This window comes from Trichechus manatus, unplaced genomic scaffold (assembly GCF_000243295.1).
Source record: "Trichechus manatus latirostris isolate Lorelei unplaced genomic scaffold, TriManLat1.0 scaffold00025, whole genome shotgun sequence".
Lineage (NCBI taxonomy): Eukaryota > Metazoa > Chordata > Mammalia > Sirenia > Trichechidae > Trichechus > Trichechus manatus.
Window position 1 is genome coordinate 20,596,377 of NW_004443961.1, and position 17,142 is coordinate 20,613,518.

Here is a 17,142-nt window from a genome sequence, read left to right on the forward strand (position 1 = left end):
CAGGGCAAATGGGCTTTGAATAGAATAATTGGAAGTGTAATACACTTTATAAAACTATGAGCAATTTATACTATTTACATGTATTGCTTTTATAATTTTTTCAAAATATTAATTTTTAAAAAAGCTGAGCCAAATAAATCCTGTTGGAACTACTCAAGTCAGTGTGAGTGGTTTCTCTATTGAAGACCCGACCAGGCTGACTGGGACCAAAGGCATACGAAGAGTGGGTCAGAAAAGGATTGTCTAGGATGACGAGAACAATCAGCTAAAAGAGAGACCTCCACCTGGACTCCTGCCCTACATATCATGTCCTGATTTTATGTGCCCTTGTTATACCATGGTATAAACCACCTTTTCACTAGAGAAAGATAGATACTTCGTTTCTGACGCCAAGAAGTAGATGATTCAAATGGCCCATCCAGAAAGAGTGGAGAGGCTCAAAAACAAAAATAAAAACTTAACCTCTTATCAGATATATTAAACAAGACTTTCTCATCTCTAGACAGATTCTCTTCACATGGCACATGGTATGTCATATGGTGACATGTCATATATCATGATAATATGGTACTGATTTATCTCTTCTTTCCTCTTTTGTTGTGTTTTTAAATTTCTCCATTCCTTCAAGACTCAGATTATCCCTGTTACTTGTTGAATACTGTGCTAGGTAAAGAGATTAAAAAACCATGTCCCTACCATGAAGTAGGCCATACTCTAGTTGAAAGAAAGAGAATAATCCATTAGAGTGCAATGTGGTTTGAGACATGATGAGAGTTGTGTTCTGGGAGGCAGATAGAGTCAAACACATCAGACTACAGAGGTTTCCTGTGAAGGGTAAAATTTTAAATGAAAAATAAAAACAAGATATTGACACATACAAGGAAGAGAGTATGTACCTGACCAAGGAAATAGCATGTGAGCTTGGGTTTTCTGTGGCCCAAAATTGAAGGTCTGTATGCTGTGCTGTTGGAGATCAGGGAAAGTAGACTCTGAGACAATGATTAGCGTTCAAGGAGTTTTCTGGGGAGTGCCATAGGATCAACACTTGTAGGAAGAGAAGGCAGGAAGATTGAGCAGAGGGAGAGTTGAGCTACAGTGCAGTCACAAAATGGCGTTAGCCAACCATGGAGGGAGCTCTGAAACTGGAATGACCCTTCAGAAGAGGAGTGAAGGGGTGGAATCATTATAACTCCACACTGACCAATCATTGGATACAGGCAGCCCCCACGGAAAGGGGAGAAAATTTGGGCTAAAGGACTCACTTCAGTAAAGGAGGAAATTCCAACTTGGAATAGACGGACAGGCAGGCAGACAGACAGATAGACTGATTGATTTTTTAAGGCATTTGCTCACATGATTGTAGAGGCTGGCAAGAAACCAAAATCAGTAGGCCAGGTGGTAGGCTGGAAACTCTGGCAGGATGTCTATGTTATAGTCTTGAGGTCGAATCCTTCTCCCTCAGGAAACCTCAGTTTTTGCTCTAAAGGCCGTCAACTGATTGGATGAGGCCCACCCACATTGTGCAGGGTAAGCTGTTTTACTTAAGTCAACTACTTAAAAGGTTAATCACATGTAAATATTGTCATAGCAACATCTAGACTAGTGTTTGGCCAAACACTGGACACCATAGCCTAGCCAAGTCAACACATAAAATTAACCATCACATGACTCTTCCTTTTTTTTGATTTTTCTATGTTCAGTAATCCAGGTACATTTAAACTAGAATTTTTCAGGGATGGATAAGCTATAATTGTCTTCGCTCTTGTAGTACTACCCTGATAGAGCTTCTGTTTCTTGCAAATCATTGGAGTACATCTTTGTGGTTAATGAGAGTAAAATCCCACAGAAAATAAGGAGTATGAAGAGAGAGAAATCTGATATAAGCCAAGGTTTCTGGCTTATGTAACTAAGTTGTTCTTGGTGCTCTTCACAGAAATAAGGAATAAAGGAGATAAACCAAGTTTGGCTCTAGGGTAGACAATGATGAACTAAATTTTGGATATATTATGTCTGAGGTACCTACGCAACATCTAAGGAAATGTCTAGGAGGCAATTCAATATGAGAGTGTGAAGTTCAAAGGACAAGTTTTGTACTTGTTGCATAAATATGGGGGTCATTTTTGCCTTTGTGGTAGTTGATGTCATGGGTGTATAAGATTATCTTCAGAGAATGTATCAAATGAGATGAAAACTAGGGACTGAGCTGTAGGGAATGCTTGCTGCATCACTTTGAGTAAGTTACTTCACCTTTAAAGCCTTTTCTCCTAACCTGGAAAAAGGGGATAATAACAGAAACAATCTTGCAAGGTTGATTTGAGAATTTAATAATATGTTAAGTGAAGTATTTGGTTCTGTAAAGTTCCTAGTAAAAGGAAGAACAAACAACATGAACTTTTATGGACCATGAAAAGAAGAGTGACCCATATTTGCAGCCAAGCGTGGTAAATATTTCTCCTCCCTCTACTCCACTGCTCCCTTTTGAATTTGAAGCTAAACAGGCCAAACCCAGGGCTGAATTGTGAAATCGGCTGACTTCCCCCTGACAGCCCAGCCTCTGCCTCTGCTTCCATACCCCCTTTCACCATTGCAGGTAACCCAACCTCACTTTCAGGATCCTGTTCAGCTTCTACTCTTCCCTTTCAAACCAAGTCAGGAAGCATCAGACAACAGTTAATACACTTAATGACTGATACACTAATTAAATTGAACTGAAATCTGTTTTGTTCCTCAGTAAGCTTTTCCCTTTAATGATGACTTTTATCTATAAATATGAAATGAATTTGAAGCAGCACTTTATGTCTGAAGTAGTAGAGTTAGCACTGGGTTTTTGGACCATGGCTCTGCTGCTAATATTACGCGAATTTGGGAAAGCCATCAAGCCTTAGGAACTTTAGTTTCTTTGGTCCACATATGTTCCATGATGATTTCTGAAAGCTCCTGGCAGAAAGTCTCTTATTGCCAGCATCTTCCAGGAACAGGAACCCTCTCCCCTGACCAGGGGGCGCTCTTCTCTCCCACCCACCTCCCTCCAGTCATCCCAACCAAGTGCAGGCTAGCTCAGTCCCTGTTCCTTCTAACCTTCACCTAACACCTTCTTTCACCAGCAAGACTCCCTCATGCATATTTCTGATAAGTGTGACTTGTTAAATACATCTTAATTTATTATTTTAAGTTGTAACATTCATGTGATTCAAAATTAAGATATACAAATATGCTGGAAAAACTCTCCTACTCTGTTTTCCCTAATCTCCCCCTTCCCCCTGCCCCTGGCCAAATACAGGTAATCATTGTCATTTATTTCTTATGTATTATTTATTTCTTATATATTATTTATTAATTCATATACAATCAAGTCCCCAAACCAACACAAAACTCACTGCTGTCGAGTTGATTCCGACTCATAGTGACCCTATAGGACACAGTAGAACTGCCCCATACAAGGCTGTAAATCTTTACGGTAGCAGATTGCCACATCTTTTTCCCAAGGAGCGGCTGGTGGGTTTGAACCACCGACCTTTTGGTTAGCAGCCAAGTGCTTTAACCACTGCACTACAGGGATCCTTATACAACCAAGTACAAACATAAAATTTGTTTTACATTTTTACTCAAAATATATCATTCTATATATACTGCTTATACCCATCTTGTACTTTTACATTTATTCAGTACAGGAAGAGCCTCCTTATTCTTTTCTCCAGCTTTCCTTTGTGTTGATATACACTAACTGTTCTCCAATTAGAATTTAGATGGTTTCTTGTTTTTTGAAAATATAAACAATGTTGCAATGAATAACACTGGACATAAGTCATTTCACACATGTGCAAATATTTCTACAGGACACATTTCCAGACCTAGAATTGATGCATCAAAGCCCATATGCACATGTAATTTTGATAGATATCACCAAATTGCCTTCATAATCATTATACCAATTTCCAGTGCTCAGGCAAATTATAAGAATGTCCCTCCCCAAAGCCTCCAGAAGAGTATTTTTATCAAAATTTGGACTTCTACCAATATAATAGGTTGTAAATGGTATCTTACTTAATTTTATTTTGTATTTTTACTGCCATGAGTGAGACTGAACTTTATTTCATATACTTGTTTGTTTTCCCCTGGAAATTGTTCATGCCCTTTGGTCATATCCTTAGTGTGTCACTTGTGACGTAAATATCCAATGCATAATGATATTTTCAAATCCTGGAATGCAAATTATATACTAGTATTTCTCATTGTTTCTTCCAATTTCTGGCAAAGAAGGAAATCACTGGAATGGATGTTTGTAAAAGGAAAGTATTATTACATTGGAGATATATTTCATTATATCTCCTTGACTAACTTTTATGATAATATACCCATTTGAAGAACCACTTATGAAATATTAGTGAATCTATTCCAACCTATAAACAGCTTAAAATAGAAAATATAAAGTGACATTACAAAATAAAAACAACTGTGGTCAGTACATATAATCCTAAAACAGATAAATATATAAACACATAACCAAAACAATACTACCACCCTATGACAAAAACAATAATGATAATAATAGTGTCTGGAGAAGCCCTCTCGCCCTCCACCTACCCTATGCTTTTAAAAGCCTGCAGTCAGATCATGTGTCACCTGGTTCAAGGGTCCATTCCTTATTTGCTCAGCTTTCCCGTGAGTCTAAAAACAAAGAACAGGCACCGAATGATTTCTATTCGGACAATGGTCCAGGCACAGCTGCTGTATTTCTGGTTTTCCAGGTAGTTACGGATCCTTTGAAAGTACATTTTAACCTGTAATCTAAGGTTCTCAGTACCTAAGGTGCCACTCTTCTGTTCTGCTTCCAGTCCCATGAGTGCCTCCAGATGTTCCAGCTGTTGGTAAAGTTCAATGAGGAATTTCTCCATCTGGCTTTCCTCCCAACTGTCCAGAGAAAGATTTGTCCTGAAGAGGTTGAAGATCTGCTGGAGTATCTCATGAAGAATGGCCACTGTGTGTCCTTTATGGTAATGGTGAGGATTCATAGACTTCTGGGGAAGCACAAAGTTTTCCCTGTGTGGTAGACACTGCTGAATTGAAGAACTCCGCAATTTATTCAAGAGTTTTAAACTTTCTCTGTTTACTCTTCTTTGGAAGTGAACTAATTTCAGTTCTAGGGAGAAGGTCGTGGACGAGGCCAGCAGCACCAACACAATCTCAGAGAAGTGCCTGTTAATCATGGTGAAGGCCAAATACGCTACTTATCTCTGTGCAGACTTAGTGAAGCTCCAACTCTAGGTAATGTTTGCTTTTTGTGTGTCTCATTCTGGAAGGTGTTCTCTCGTTGTTTTTATTTTCTAATGTTGTCTTTTCTCCAAAATTACACTTCAGGTCTTCTTGTTCTCTGTTCTTGGTGTTCCCAGACATTTTCTTTACTTTCCTTCCTTATTGTGGCGACTGTTTGAGGAAGTAATCAAATGAACTTGTTTCCTTGTATCCTTTCCCTGAGGCAGTTATGGACCAGTCATCCAAAACAGTTTTCTATCACTCTCGCTATTTGTTACATATAACCTTTCACTCAGCACAATGTGCTTTGTAAATATTTAGTCAAGGTTATTAAAGTTGTTTTTATCAAGATTAAGCTTTTCTTAAAAACAGTAGTCTTTCATGGAGTAATATTTATCAGAGACTTAGCAGTACCTATAAGGCACTCATGAGCAAAAATTAAAATCCATACAGACTACTAAAATCTCAGATACTATTAAAATCTCAGATACAAATGCAAATTGGTACAAATGATTGAGAAAATTAAATTTAAAATATGTATTAGCAATCTTAAATTGTTTTATATCTTGTCTAAGCAGTTTAATGTACAGGATTCTAGCCTAAGAAGTAATCTGAAATAGACCAAAAAAAAAAAAAAAGTAAAGCAAGTTTGTTACAATGTTATTACAATGGCAGACTATTAAAAACAACCCATGAATCCAACAATAGGGAAATGGTTACATAAATGTTGGTATATCCATATGATGAAAAGCTATGTAATCAATACAAAAACCAAATCCGTTGCTGTTGAGTCAATTCCGACTCATAGCGACCCCTACAGGACAGAGCAGAACTTCCCCATACGGTTTGTAAGGAGCAGCTGGTGAATTTGAACTGCTGACCTTTTGCTCAGCAGCCTGAGCTCTTAACCACTGCACCACCAGGACTCCATTATAAACGAAAAAATTATACATAAAACATAAAAAGAGATAGGTGCAGTTAGTCTATATTCCATATGGTACCAATAACTATGTTAAACCAATGTGAATATCTTTACATCAATAATATCTCTTGAATTACAAATATCCAGTCTCACATTCTAAATCCTCCTGAATATGCCCCAATCTACCTTTCCAATCTTATTTCTGACTATTGCTCTAAACGTAGTTTAAGGGAATCTGAACTCCAGATGAAGTTATGTGTCATTCCCTTAATACAGCTAGTGCTTGTCTCTGTGTATGTTTATTGGTGATGCTTTATCTCATACATCAACTGTTGTCTCCCTTTATCTTCATTACTTGTCTGTGCAAGGACTACTTGCCCTTTAAGACCTGAATCTCCCCCAAGGTGCTATAATCTCTCCTCCTCTGGATATCCACACCACTTTTTACCTCTTTTAAGATGCCTTTCTTGTTCTGTCTTATATTTGGTGATTGATTTACCTGTCTTACAACCTTCTAAGATTAAAAGCATCTTAAGGGCATGAAGTCCCTGAATGGTGAAAATGGTTAACCTGGCCAGCTGCTAACCAAAAAGTTGGAGGTTTGGTCAACCCTGAGGTGCCTTAGAAGAAAGTCCTGTTAATGTAATTCCAAATGAAACAATGCTATGCTGTTGGGCTCAGCTTTTTACAATGGATTATCTAATATAATAGCAAAACGCAAACAGCAAAAGACAAAATAAATAAATGGGACCTCATAAAAATTAAAAACTTCAGTTCATCAAAGGACTTTACGAAAAAAATGAAAAAACGAGTTACTGACTGGGAAAATATCTTTGGAAACCACATATCTGATAAGATTCTAATAACCAATATATATATATACAACTTCAGCAACTTAACAACAAAAAGACAGATAACTCAGCCATAAAATGGGCAGAGGACTTGAATAACACTTCACCAAAGGGGACATTCAAATGGCCACCAAACATATGAAAAGATGTTCAATGTCATTAGCCATCAGAGAGATTCAAATCAAAACCACAGTGCTATACCACTTAATTCCCACTAGGATGGCTAAGACAACAAACAAAAACAAAAAACATCCTAGAAAATGACAAATGTTAGTAAGGATGTGGGGAAATTGGAACCTTATCCATTGCTGGTGGGAATGCAAAATAGAACGGCCTTTGTGGAAAATAGTGTGGCAGTTCCTCAAAAAACTAACAATAGAACTACCATATGACCCAGTGATTCTACTCCTAGGTATATACCCAAAAGACTGGAAATCAAAGACTCAGAGACTTATACACCAATGCTCATTGCAGCACTATTCACAATAGCCAAAAGGTGGAAACAACCTAAATGCCCATCAACAGACGAATGAAAAAACAAAATGTGTTGCATACATACAAAGGAATACTACTTGGCCAGTAGGAGAAATGAAGCCTTGATGCATGCTACAATATGTATGGAGCTTGAAGACATTATGCTGAGTGAAACAGGTCAATCATAAAAGGACAAATATTGTATGACCTCACTTATATAAAAAGACAAGAAAAGGCAAATATACAGAGACCAAAGACAAGAAAAGGCAAATGTATAGAGACTGAAGTTTATTTGTGGTCACCAGGGGTGACAAGGAGGAGGAAAGGAGGGGTTACTGCTTTTGGAGAACTGAGTTTTGGTGTATGGTGATGGAAAAATTGTGTTGATTAAGGGTAGCGTTGCACAGTTAATTGTTGTAAGTGCTGTCAATAAGTTCTACATCTGTAAAAAGTTGATTTGGTAGAAGTTGTGTGATAGACATATTTACAACAAGGACAAACAAACAAACAAAAAAGAGTAGCTGCTGAGGTTGCTCATGTGCAACCAAACATTTGGTTCCTTGGTTTGGAGTTTTAGGGTCATGGTTTCATGGGACATCCCAGTTAATTGACCTAATAATGTGTTTCTTGCTTCTATTCTACCCTGTAGTTCATTATGCAGTTCCTAGGGTTTAAAAGCTTGCAAGCAGCCATCCAAGGCATAACAATTGGTCTTTACTTGCCTGGAGCCACAGAGGAAGAAGAAGACTCAGGAATAGGAAGAGGAAATGGAATGTGTGGCCAATGGCCTCCATGAACAACTGCCTTCCTTGCCATGAAACCAGAAGAACTGGATGGTGCCTGGCTAACATTACTGAACATTTTGATCAAAGATTCTATAGGAGAATACTGATCAGAAGGGGGAAAATGAGGAACAGAATTTCAAATTCTCATGGAATCCAGATTTTCCAGAGCCATGGAAGCTGGACAAACTCCTGAAACAATTGCCTTGTGATAATCTTTAAACCTTAAACCACAAATATCCCCTGAAATCTTCTTAAAACCAAACAAGAGTTTAGCTTAACTAGTAAAAAATGTTTGCCTTGAGCATTATGCTCTTTTAATGGGATTATCTACCTATATGGGATCAAATTGACAACAGTAACTTGAAAGATTAGATAGGAACCTTAGGGATCAGTGATTTTAATGGGGGAGAAACAACTCAGAAAAGGAGGGTGAGAATTGTTGCACAACTCGAAGAATGTAATCAATGTCACTGAATTGTACATGTAGAAACTGTTGAATTAGTGTATGTTTCACTGTGTATATTCTCAACAACAACAAAATAAATAAAATAAAAAAGATAACCCTGTGGAGCACAATTCTACTCTGACACACAAGGTGTTGCTATGAGGTGGAGTCTATTTGATGGCAACTGGTTTTCTGGTTTTAAGGGCATGGAATAAACACTCATCTTTTTACTGTCTGTAGAATTATACCAAAAAACCAAATCAAACCCGTTGCTGTTGAGTTGATTGTGACTCATAGCAGGGTAGAACTGCTCCATAGAGTTTCCAAGACTATAATCTTTACAGAAGGAGATTGCTACATCTTTCTCCTGGAGCAGCTGGTGGGTTTGAACTGCCAGTCTTTGGTTAGCAGCTGAACTGTTAACCACTGTGCCGCCAGGGTTCCTTAGAAACCAAAAAACCAAACACGTTGCCATTGAGTAGATTCCAACTCATAGCGACCCTATAGCTTAATACATAATTGTTGACTTGGAGTGAATCAATATTTTCTATCACAAAGTAATGCAAAATGTTGAATCTTATCTTTGACCATTTCTTTGCAGGAAGTTGGTGGGTGAAACCCTAAGTATTGAAAACAGACACCTTATAAACCTGTATGGTATCATTATATACTAGCTCAGCTTTGTGTTGCTGTCACTCAATCTGTCAGTCTGGTATTAATAAACTGAAATGAACTGAGTTAGCATGCTCCATGGAAGGTTCTTTTCTTGTACAAAGTTCAATAGCATTCATCAAAAAGTTTCTAATACTTTGGGTGTTGTGGTTTCAGATCCATGAAATTCAGAAACTACAGGAATCTCTTACCTGAGCTAACAAAGTAAATAGACTTTAAGCTAATATAAAAATGTGGAAGTTGGGAAGAAAAGACACTCTTACACCTAGTGATAAGAGTGATAACTCCATTCAAAGAGAGTTTATATCATATTAAACCCTGTACCTGTGACTATAAACTTAACCTCTAGACTATGTATAGCTTGTGTTATATATTGTTCTGCAAAACATATTCTATTTGCAATGCTAAAAAACTTTTCACTTGCTCAAAAATTACAGAATTCCATTAGAGTTACTAGTTATTTAACATCTATCTACATATAGCATTACTCTACTTCAGAACATGGTGTCTGTTTGGCTGACAAATGTGTAGATCCCCGAAGTGTTCACTTCTTTAAGCCACACAGGGCAATTGGTGGAGCCCTGGTGGTGTAGTGGTTAAAGAGCTCGGCTGCTAACCAAAAGGTCAGCAGTTCAAATCCACCAGCTGCTTCTTAGAAAGCTTATAGGACAGTTCTACTCTGTCCTATAGGGTCTCTATAACTATGAGTTGGAATTGACTCGATGGCAATGAGTTTGGGGTTTTTGGTTTTAGGGCAATTGGTAACTTTGCCAAAAAATTTTACTAGGAGAAATGAAATGCATGAGTAAAGGGTAGAGAAAAGAAGGAAATTCCGCTGCATCTTGTCACACAAATGATGGAATTTGGGTCTTGGCGTTACACGGAACTGGATTGGGATCTTCTCTCCACCACTTGCTGGTTGTGTTGCTTTGAGCAAGTTACTTAACCTCTCTCTGCTTCAGTTTTTTCATCTCTACAATTTAACTCAGAGAACACTTTTGAGGATCAGTAGATAAAAAGATTATAAATAAAAATCTGTGTAGTGTCTAAAATATGAAAAATAATGAATACATATTAGTTCTCTTCTATTTAACAGATGACTAAGTTAGCTACACTCTTCTTGGGGATACATAGATAGTTACAGTAAAATATTTTTATAGATAGAACTGGAAGATGTGAATTAAAATTTGCACTTTGATCTATCTGTGGCCTTTTGAGGATAAGTTGCTCTGGGTTCTGGAATGGTGTGGTCTCTTTATATCTGAAATTTTTAGAGTGGCAGAAATAATGTTTTTGAAATACCCTATAATCTGAATGCCACCGCTAAGATCTTCTGGTTTAAATACAGTATTTGAGAATTGTGGATCTTACAAAAACGAGGAAGAAAAGTAGGGAGAGAGACAGAGACAGAAAGACTGGAAAAGACCTGTGGTAATTAATAATGCACAAAAAGAATAACACTTGTTTCAGTAGCATTCTGCTCCTAAACAGAATGTTACTCTATTTGGACAATAGAATCTCAACCTGGTCTCAGCATAAATCTGTAAATCTTTAAAGTGGAGTTTCAGGAAAACAATATAAGAATAAATTAAGATATCTTAAGTGACTCCATTCAATGAGAATGATCTCTGATCTACAATCAAGATGTTAACATCATTTTCATTCTATTGACAATAAATGTGTTAATTTCCAAATATTTGGAGATTTTGCAGATATCTTTATGTTTTTACCTTTGGATTTAAATCTATTGTCATCAAAGAACATAGTTTGTATAATGCCAATCCTTTTCAGTTTATTGAGACTTATTTTATAGCTCAGAATATGGACTATTTTGGTGAATATTCCATTGAACTCAAAAAAAAAACGAGTAGTCTGCTTTGGTTGGTTGGACTGTTCTATAAATGTCAATTAAGTCAAGTTGGTTGACAGTATTGTTGAAGTTTTCTATATCCTTTCTGACTTTCTGTCTATTCTCTCAATTACCAAGAGAAAAAAATTAAAAAAAAAAACATTCTTGTTGAATTGATTCCAACTCATAGACACCCTATAGGACAGAGCAGAACTGCTCCATAGGGTTTCCAAGGAGCAGCTGGTGAATTTGAACTGCCGACTTTTGCTTAGCAGCCTGAGCTCTTAACCACTGTGCTACTAGGGCTCCAATTTTCAAGATAAGGGTATTGAAATCTCCAACTATAATTTCAATTTGTCTATTTCCTCTTTCATTTCTATCAGTTTATGCTTCATGTATTTTGAAATTGTTATCAGTTGCATCAGATTTAGGATTATTATGTCCTTTTGATGAATTGGAAACCCTGACGGCATAGTGGTTAGAAGCTACAGCTGCTAACCAAAAAGTTGGCAGTTCAAATCCACCAGACACTTCTTGGAAACTCTATGTGGCAGTCTATTCTGCCCTATAGGGTTGCTATGAGTCAGAATCTACTCGATGGCAATAGATTTGGTTTTTGTTTTTGGTTTGATGAATTAACACCTTTATTATGAAGTGTCCCTCTTTATCTCCGGTAATATTCCTTATTCTAAATTGACTTTCTCTAGTATTATACAATCACTGATTAGTATTTGCACGGTGTATCTTTTTGCATTGTTTTACTTTTAACCCATATTTAAAGCGGATTTCTTTAAATAGCATATAGTTGGATATTTGCTTTTTAATTGGAATGTTTAGGCTGTTTACATTTAATGTTACTATCAAAATGGTTGAGCTTAAACTTATCATTTTGCTATTTGTTTTCTAAGTGTCCATATATTCTTTGTTCCTTTTTTTCTCTTTCATTCCCTCTTTTGGATAAATTGGGTGTTTTTTATTATTTGACTTTTTAATTATCTCCACTATTGGCTTAATTAGCTATACCCCTTTGTTTTACTTTTATAGTAGTTGCCCTAGGTTTTACAATATACATCTTTTATTTTTTCCCACACAAAAATTTATACATACATTGTTATGTGACTCTAATTGCTCTCCCCATACTGTGACAGCACACTCCTCCTTTCCACCCGTGATTCCGCATGTCCATTCAACCAGCTCCTAACCCTCTCTGGCTTCCCATCTCACCTCCAGACAGAAGCTGCCCATTTAGTATGCTAAGAGGCACACTCCTCACAAGTATGACTTTATGTCCCACAGTCCAGTCCAATTCCTTTCTGAAGCGTTGGCCTCAGAAATTATTTTAGTTCTGGGCTGATAGAGAATCCAGGGGCCATGGTTTCTGGGGTTCCTCCAGTCTCAGTCAGACCATGAAGTCTGGTCTTTTACTAGAATTTAAGTTCTGCACCGCACCTTTCTCCTGCTCCATCCAGGACTCTCTGTTGTGTACCCTGTCAGGGCAGTCATTGGTGGTAGCTGGGCACCACCTAGTTCTTCTGACCTCAGGCTGATGAAGTCTCTGGTTTATGTGGGCCTTTCTGTCTCTCCGGCTAATACTTTTCTTGTGTCTTTGGTGTTCTTCATTCTCCTTTACTCCAGGTGGTTGGGACCAATTGATGTATCTTAGACGGCTGCTTGCAAGCCCTTAAGACCCCAGACACCACTCACCAAAGTAGGATGCAGAACATTTTCTTAATAAGCTTTGTTATGACAATTGACCTAGATGTCCCCTGAAAGCATGGTCCCCAGACCCCTACCCCTGCTACTCTGTCCCTCAAAGTGTTTGATTGTATTCAGGAAACTTCTTAGCTTTGGTTTAGTCCAGTTGTCCTGACTTCCCCTGTAGTGTGTGCTGTCCTTCCCTTCACCTAAGATAATTCTTATCTACTATCTAGTTAATAAATAACCCTCACCCTCCCTCCCCACCCTCATAACCATCAAAGAATGTTTTCTTCTGTGTTTAAATCTTTTCTTGATTTCTTATAATGGTGGTCTTATACAGTATTTGTCCTTCTGTGACTGACTAAATTCACTCAGCATAATGAGTTCCAGCTTCCTCCATGTTATGTTTCACAACTTCATCGTTGTTCTTTATCATTGCATAATATTCCATTGTCTGGATATACCATAATTTGTTTATCCATTCATCTGCTGATGGGCACGTAGGTTGTTTCCATCTTTTTGCTATTGTGAACAGTGCTGCAATGAACATAGGTGTGTATATATCTATTCATGGATATATAGGAGCGGGATAGCTAGATCATATGGTACTTCTATTTCTAGCTTTTTAAGGAAGCACCAAATTGATTTCCAAAGTGGCTGTACCATTTTACATTCCCACCAACAGTGTATAAGTGTTCCAGTCTCTCTACAAGCTCTCCAATATTTATTATTTTGTGTTTTTTGGATTAATGCTAGCCTTGTAGGGGTGAGATGATATCTCATTGTAGTTTTGATCAGCATTTCTCTAATGGCTAATGATTATGAGCATTTCTTCATGTGTCTGTTAGCCGCCTGAATATCTTCTTTGGCGAAGTGCCTGTTGATATCCTTTGCCCATTTTTTAGTTGGGTTATTTGTCTTTTTGTTTTTGAGGTTTACAGTATCTTGTAGATTTTAGAGATTAGATGCTGATTGGATTTGTCGTAGCCAAAATTTTTTTCCCAATCTGTAAGTTGTCTTTTGGTGAAGTTTTTTGATGAGCATAAGTGTTAGATTTTTAGGAGCTCCCATTTATCTAGTCTCTTTTCCGGTGCTTGCGAATTGTTATTTATGGTTCATATACAATATACATCTTTATTAAACATATTTAAGTTTACCTTCATATAGTGGTACAATGGTTAAGCACTTGGCTGTTAACCAAAAAGTTGGTGGTTCAAGCCCATCCAGCAGCTCCACAGGACAAAGACCTGGTGACCTGCTCCCGGAAAGACTGCAGCCTAGAAAACCCTAAGGGGCAGTTCTACTCTGTTGTATGGGGTCACCATGAGCCAGAATTCACTCAATGGAACCTAACAACAACAAAGTATAGTGTAAGAATATTACAGCAGTGTACTTCTGTTTCCTCCCTCCCACCCTTGGTGCTATGGTTTTTATACCTTTTTTACACAAGTTTTAAACCCCATGCAAATACTGAAGCTTTACCAGACTTGATGAAAAGTAGATTCATAACAGATTGAAGAAGCTCAAAAAACTCCTACTGGAAGATACAGAATAAAATCATTCCAAGGGACATAATAATCAAATTGAGGACAAGCAGTGATAAAGAGAAAATCTTAAAAGCAGTTAGAAAAAGAAGACATTATGTACAGAGGAATAAAACTAAAAATGACAGTAGTCTTGTCTTTATAAATCATGCAAGCCAGAAGATAACGCAGTAACATCTTTAAATACTGGAAAAAAATATTTTTTGTCAATTTAAAATTCTATACCCAGTAAAAATAGATTTCAAAATGAAGGCAAAATACTTTCAGACAAACAAAAGCAGACAGAATTCACCACCAGCACATCGTCACTGTAAGAAATGTTAAAGGAATTTCTTCATGAAGAAGGAAAATAATAACAAACCAAAACCAAATCTGTTGTTGTGAAGTCAATTCTGACTCATAGCGACCCTATAGGACAGGGTAGAACTGCCCCATAGGGTTTCCGAGGCTAAAATCGTTATGGAAGCAGACTGCCACATCTTTCTCCCATGGAGTGGCTGGTAGGTTAGAATTGTTGACCCTGCAGTTAGCAGCCTAGTGCTCAACCATTGTGCCACCACCGCTCCTTAGGAAAATAATACCAGATAGAAATTTAGTTATACAAAAAGGAATAAAGATGTAACTAATGTCACTGAACAACTTGTGCAGACATTGTCAAATGGGAACCTCATCTTCTGTATAAACTTTCACTGAAAACATGATGAAATACTATTTAAAAAAAAAGTTGGGGACATCTAGTTCATAAATACAAAGTTCTGCAGCTTACTTTAGTGAGTAGGTTCTGGGGTCTTAAAAGCTTCCAAGTGGCCATCTAAGATACATCTATTGGTCTCTTACCATCCGGAGCAAAGGAAAATGAAGAAAACCAAAGACTCAAGGGAACAATTAGTCCAAAGGACTAATGGACCATATGAACCACTGCCTACACGAACGACCCTGAGACCTGGCTACATCTACCAACCTCTCTGACTGGGATCACAACAGGGGGTCCTAGACAGAGCAGGAGAAAAATTGCAGAACAAAAAATTAAATTCACAAAAAAGACCAGACTTACTGGTTTGACACAGACTGGAGGAACCCCCAAGACTATGGCCCTAAGAAACCTTTCTGAAATGGAATAGAAGCCATTCCCAGAGACCATCTTTCAGCCAAACCATAGACAGGGCCATGAAATAAACAATAACATCAGTGAGGAAAGTGCTCCTTAGAACAATTAATTATACGAGATCAAAAGGGAAACATTTGCCCAAAAGCAAAGAAGAGAAGGTAGGAAGGGATAGAAAATCAAGATGAAAGGAAATGGGGAAGTCAGGATGGAAAAGGGGAGAGCGCTGACACAATGTGGGGAATGAAATCAATGTCATAGAACATTTTACGTACAAACTATCAAATGGGAAACTAATTTGCTCTGTAAGCTTTCACTTAATGCACAATAAAAAAAGGAATGAAGAGGAGACTTCCAGCAAAATGGCGCTCTAGGCAGAAGCACCACGCTGTCCCTCCACAGCAAAGATCCAAAAAACTAAGCTGAACAGAGAAAACAACAATCCTGAAACCCTAAAACATCATATGAAGAGATAAAGAACCCAGCCAAGCTCCAGATGGAGTGATAAAACTGACAGAGAACGGATAGCAAGGAGAGATTCATGCAGAGGTCCCCTGTCAGCTAACGCAGCGCGGATCCACCATCCTGGACTCCTATCGGAGACCAGCAAACAGGGGGTACAAGAAAGCAGCTTCACGGAGCTCCCAGCGGGAGACAAAACAACTGGTAATTTTCGATATAAGCTTTCCAACCCCAACCCTTCTTCACCCCCACTCGGCCTCCTCTGCTTCCCACAGCCACAATCTCTTGTCCGGGAAGCACCGGCTGCTTGGATTCCACCCACCTGAACGGGCCGCCTCTCTGAGTGCCATTTGTTGGCTGCTGGTGTTGCTTTTTTCCGCTTCTTTTGATTACTTCCTTACCTCTCACCACCGCCCCCTCCCTTTTGCTCAAATACCTGGCTCTGTGCGCCATCTCCACTTCTTCCTGAGGGGCTGTGGAGCTCCATTCGAGTGTGGAGCTGCTTCCTGGTCTGGGCTGCTGCACTGGTGGAATCCCGGGGCTTTTGTTCGTTTGTTTGTTTTGAATTGTTTGTTTGTTTTCTTTTGCTTTTCTTGAGTTGGGAGCCCGTTTTGGCCAGGCGGTGCCGCATGGCTTAGAACCTACCCCCTCACCTTGCACAGACGTGCAGAGGGATCCCTGAGGGCACTTCTTTTCTCGCTGCTTTTTTTTTTTTTTTTCTGTTTTTTGGGGGACTTTTATTGTTCTTTTTTTTTTAATTTGTTTTGTTTTCTTTTCCCTCTTTTTCCCTCTTTGTTTTTCTTCATTACTCAGTTTCTCATCTCTCTATATCTTCCTTCTCTTACTGTTTCCTGAATACCTGGTGTTGTATACCTCTACTCCTTCTAGCCAGGCTGTACTGCAACACCTGAGAACAACTTCCCCAGACCTCAAAGCCACACTGGTGGGATCCCTGGGAACTTTGCTGTTCTTTTCCCTTTCCGATTTTTATTTATTCATTCTTTTCTTTCATTTTTTTCTTCTTCTTCCCCTTTTTGTTTTTCTCCATTTCATAGTCTCTCATCTTTCCACTCCAATTGCAA

The 17,142-nt window shown here is 38.2% G+C and overlaps 1 protein-coding gene across 1 annotated transcript; it reads right to left on the reverse strand.

Moving 5' to 3' along the window:
- Positions 1-4,643: 4,643 nt before the first annotated feature.
- IFNE (interferon epsilon) lies at positions 4,644-5,207 on the reverse strand. The gene has a single exon (XM_004391223.2). It carries the CDS (start codon positions 5,205-5,207, stop codon positions 4,644-4,646), a length of 564 nt encoding a protein of 187 aa, XP_004391280.2.
- Positions 5,208-17,142: the final 11,935 nt, after the last annotated feature.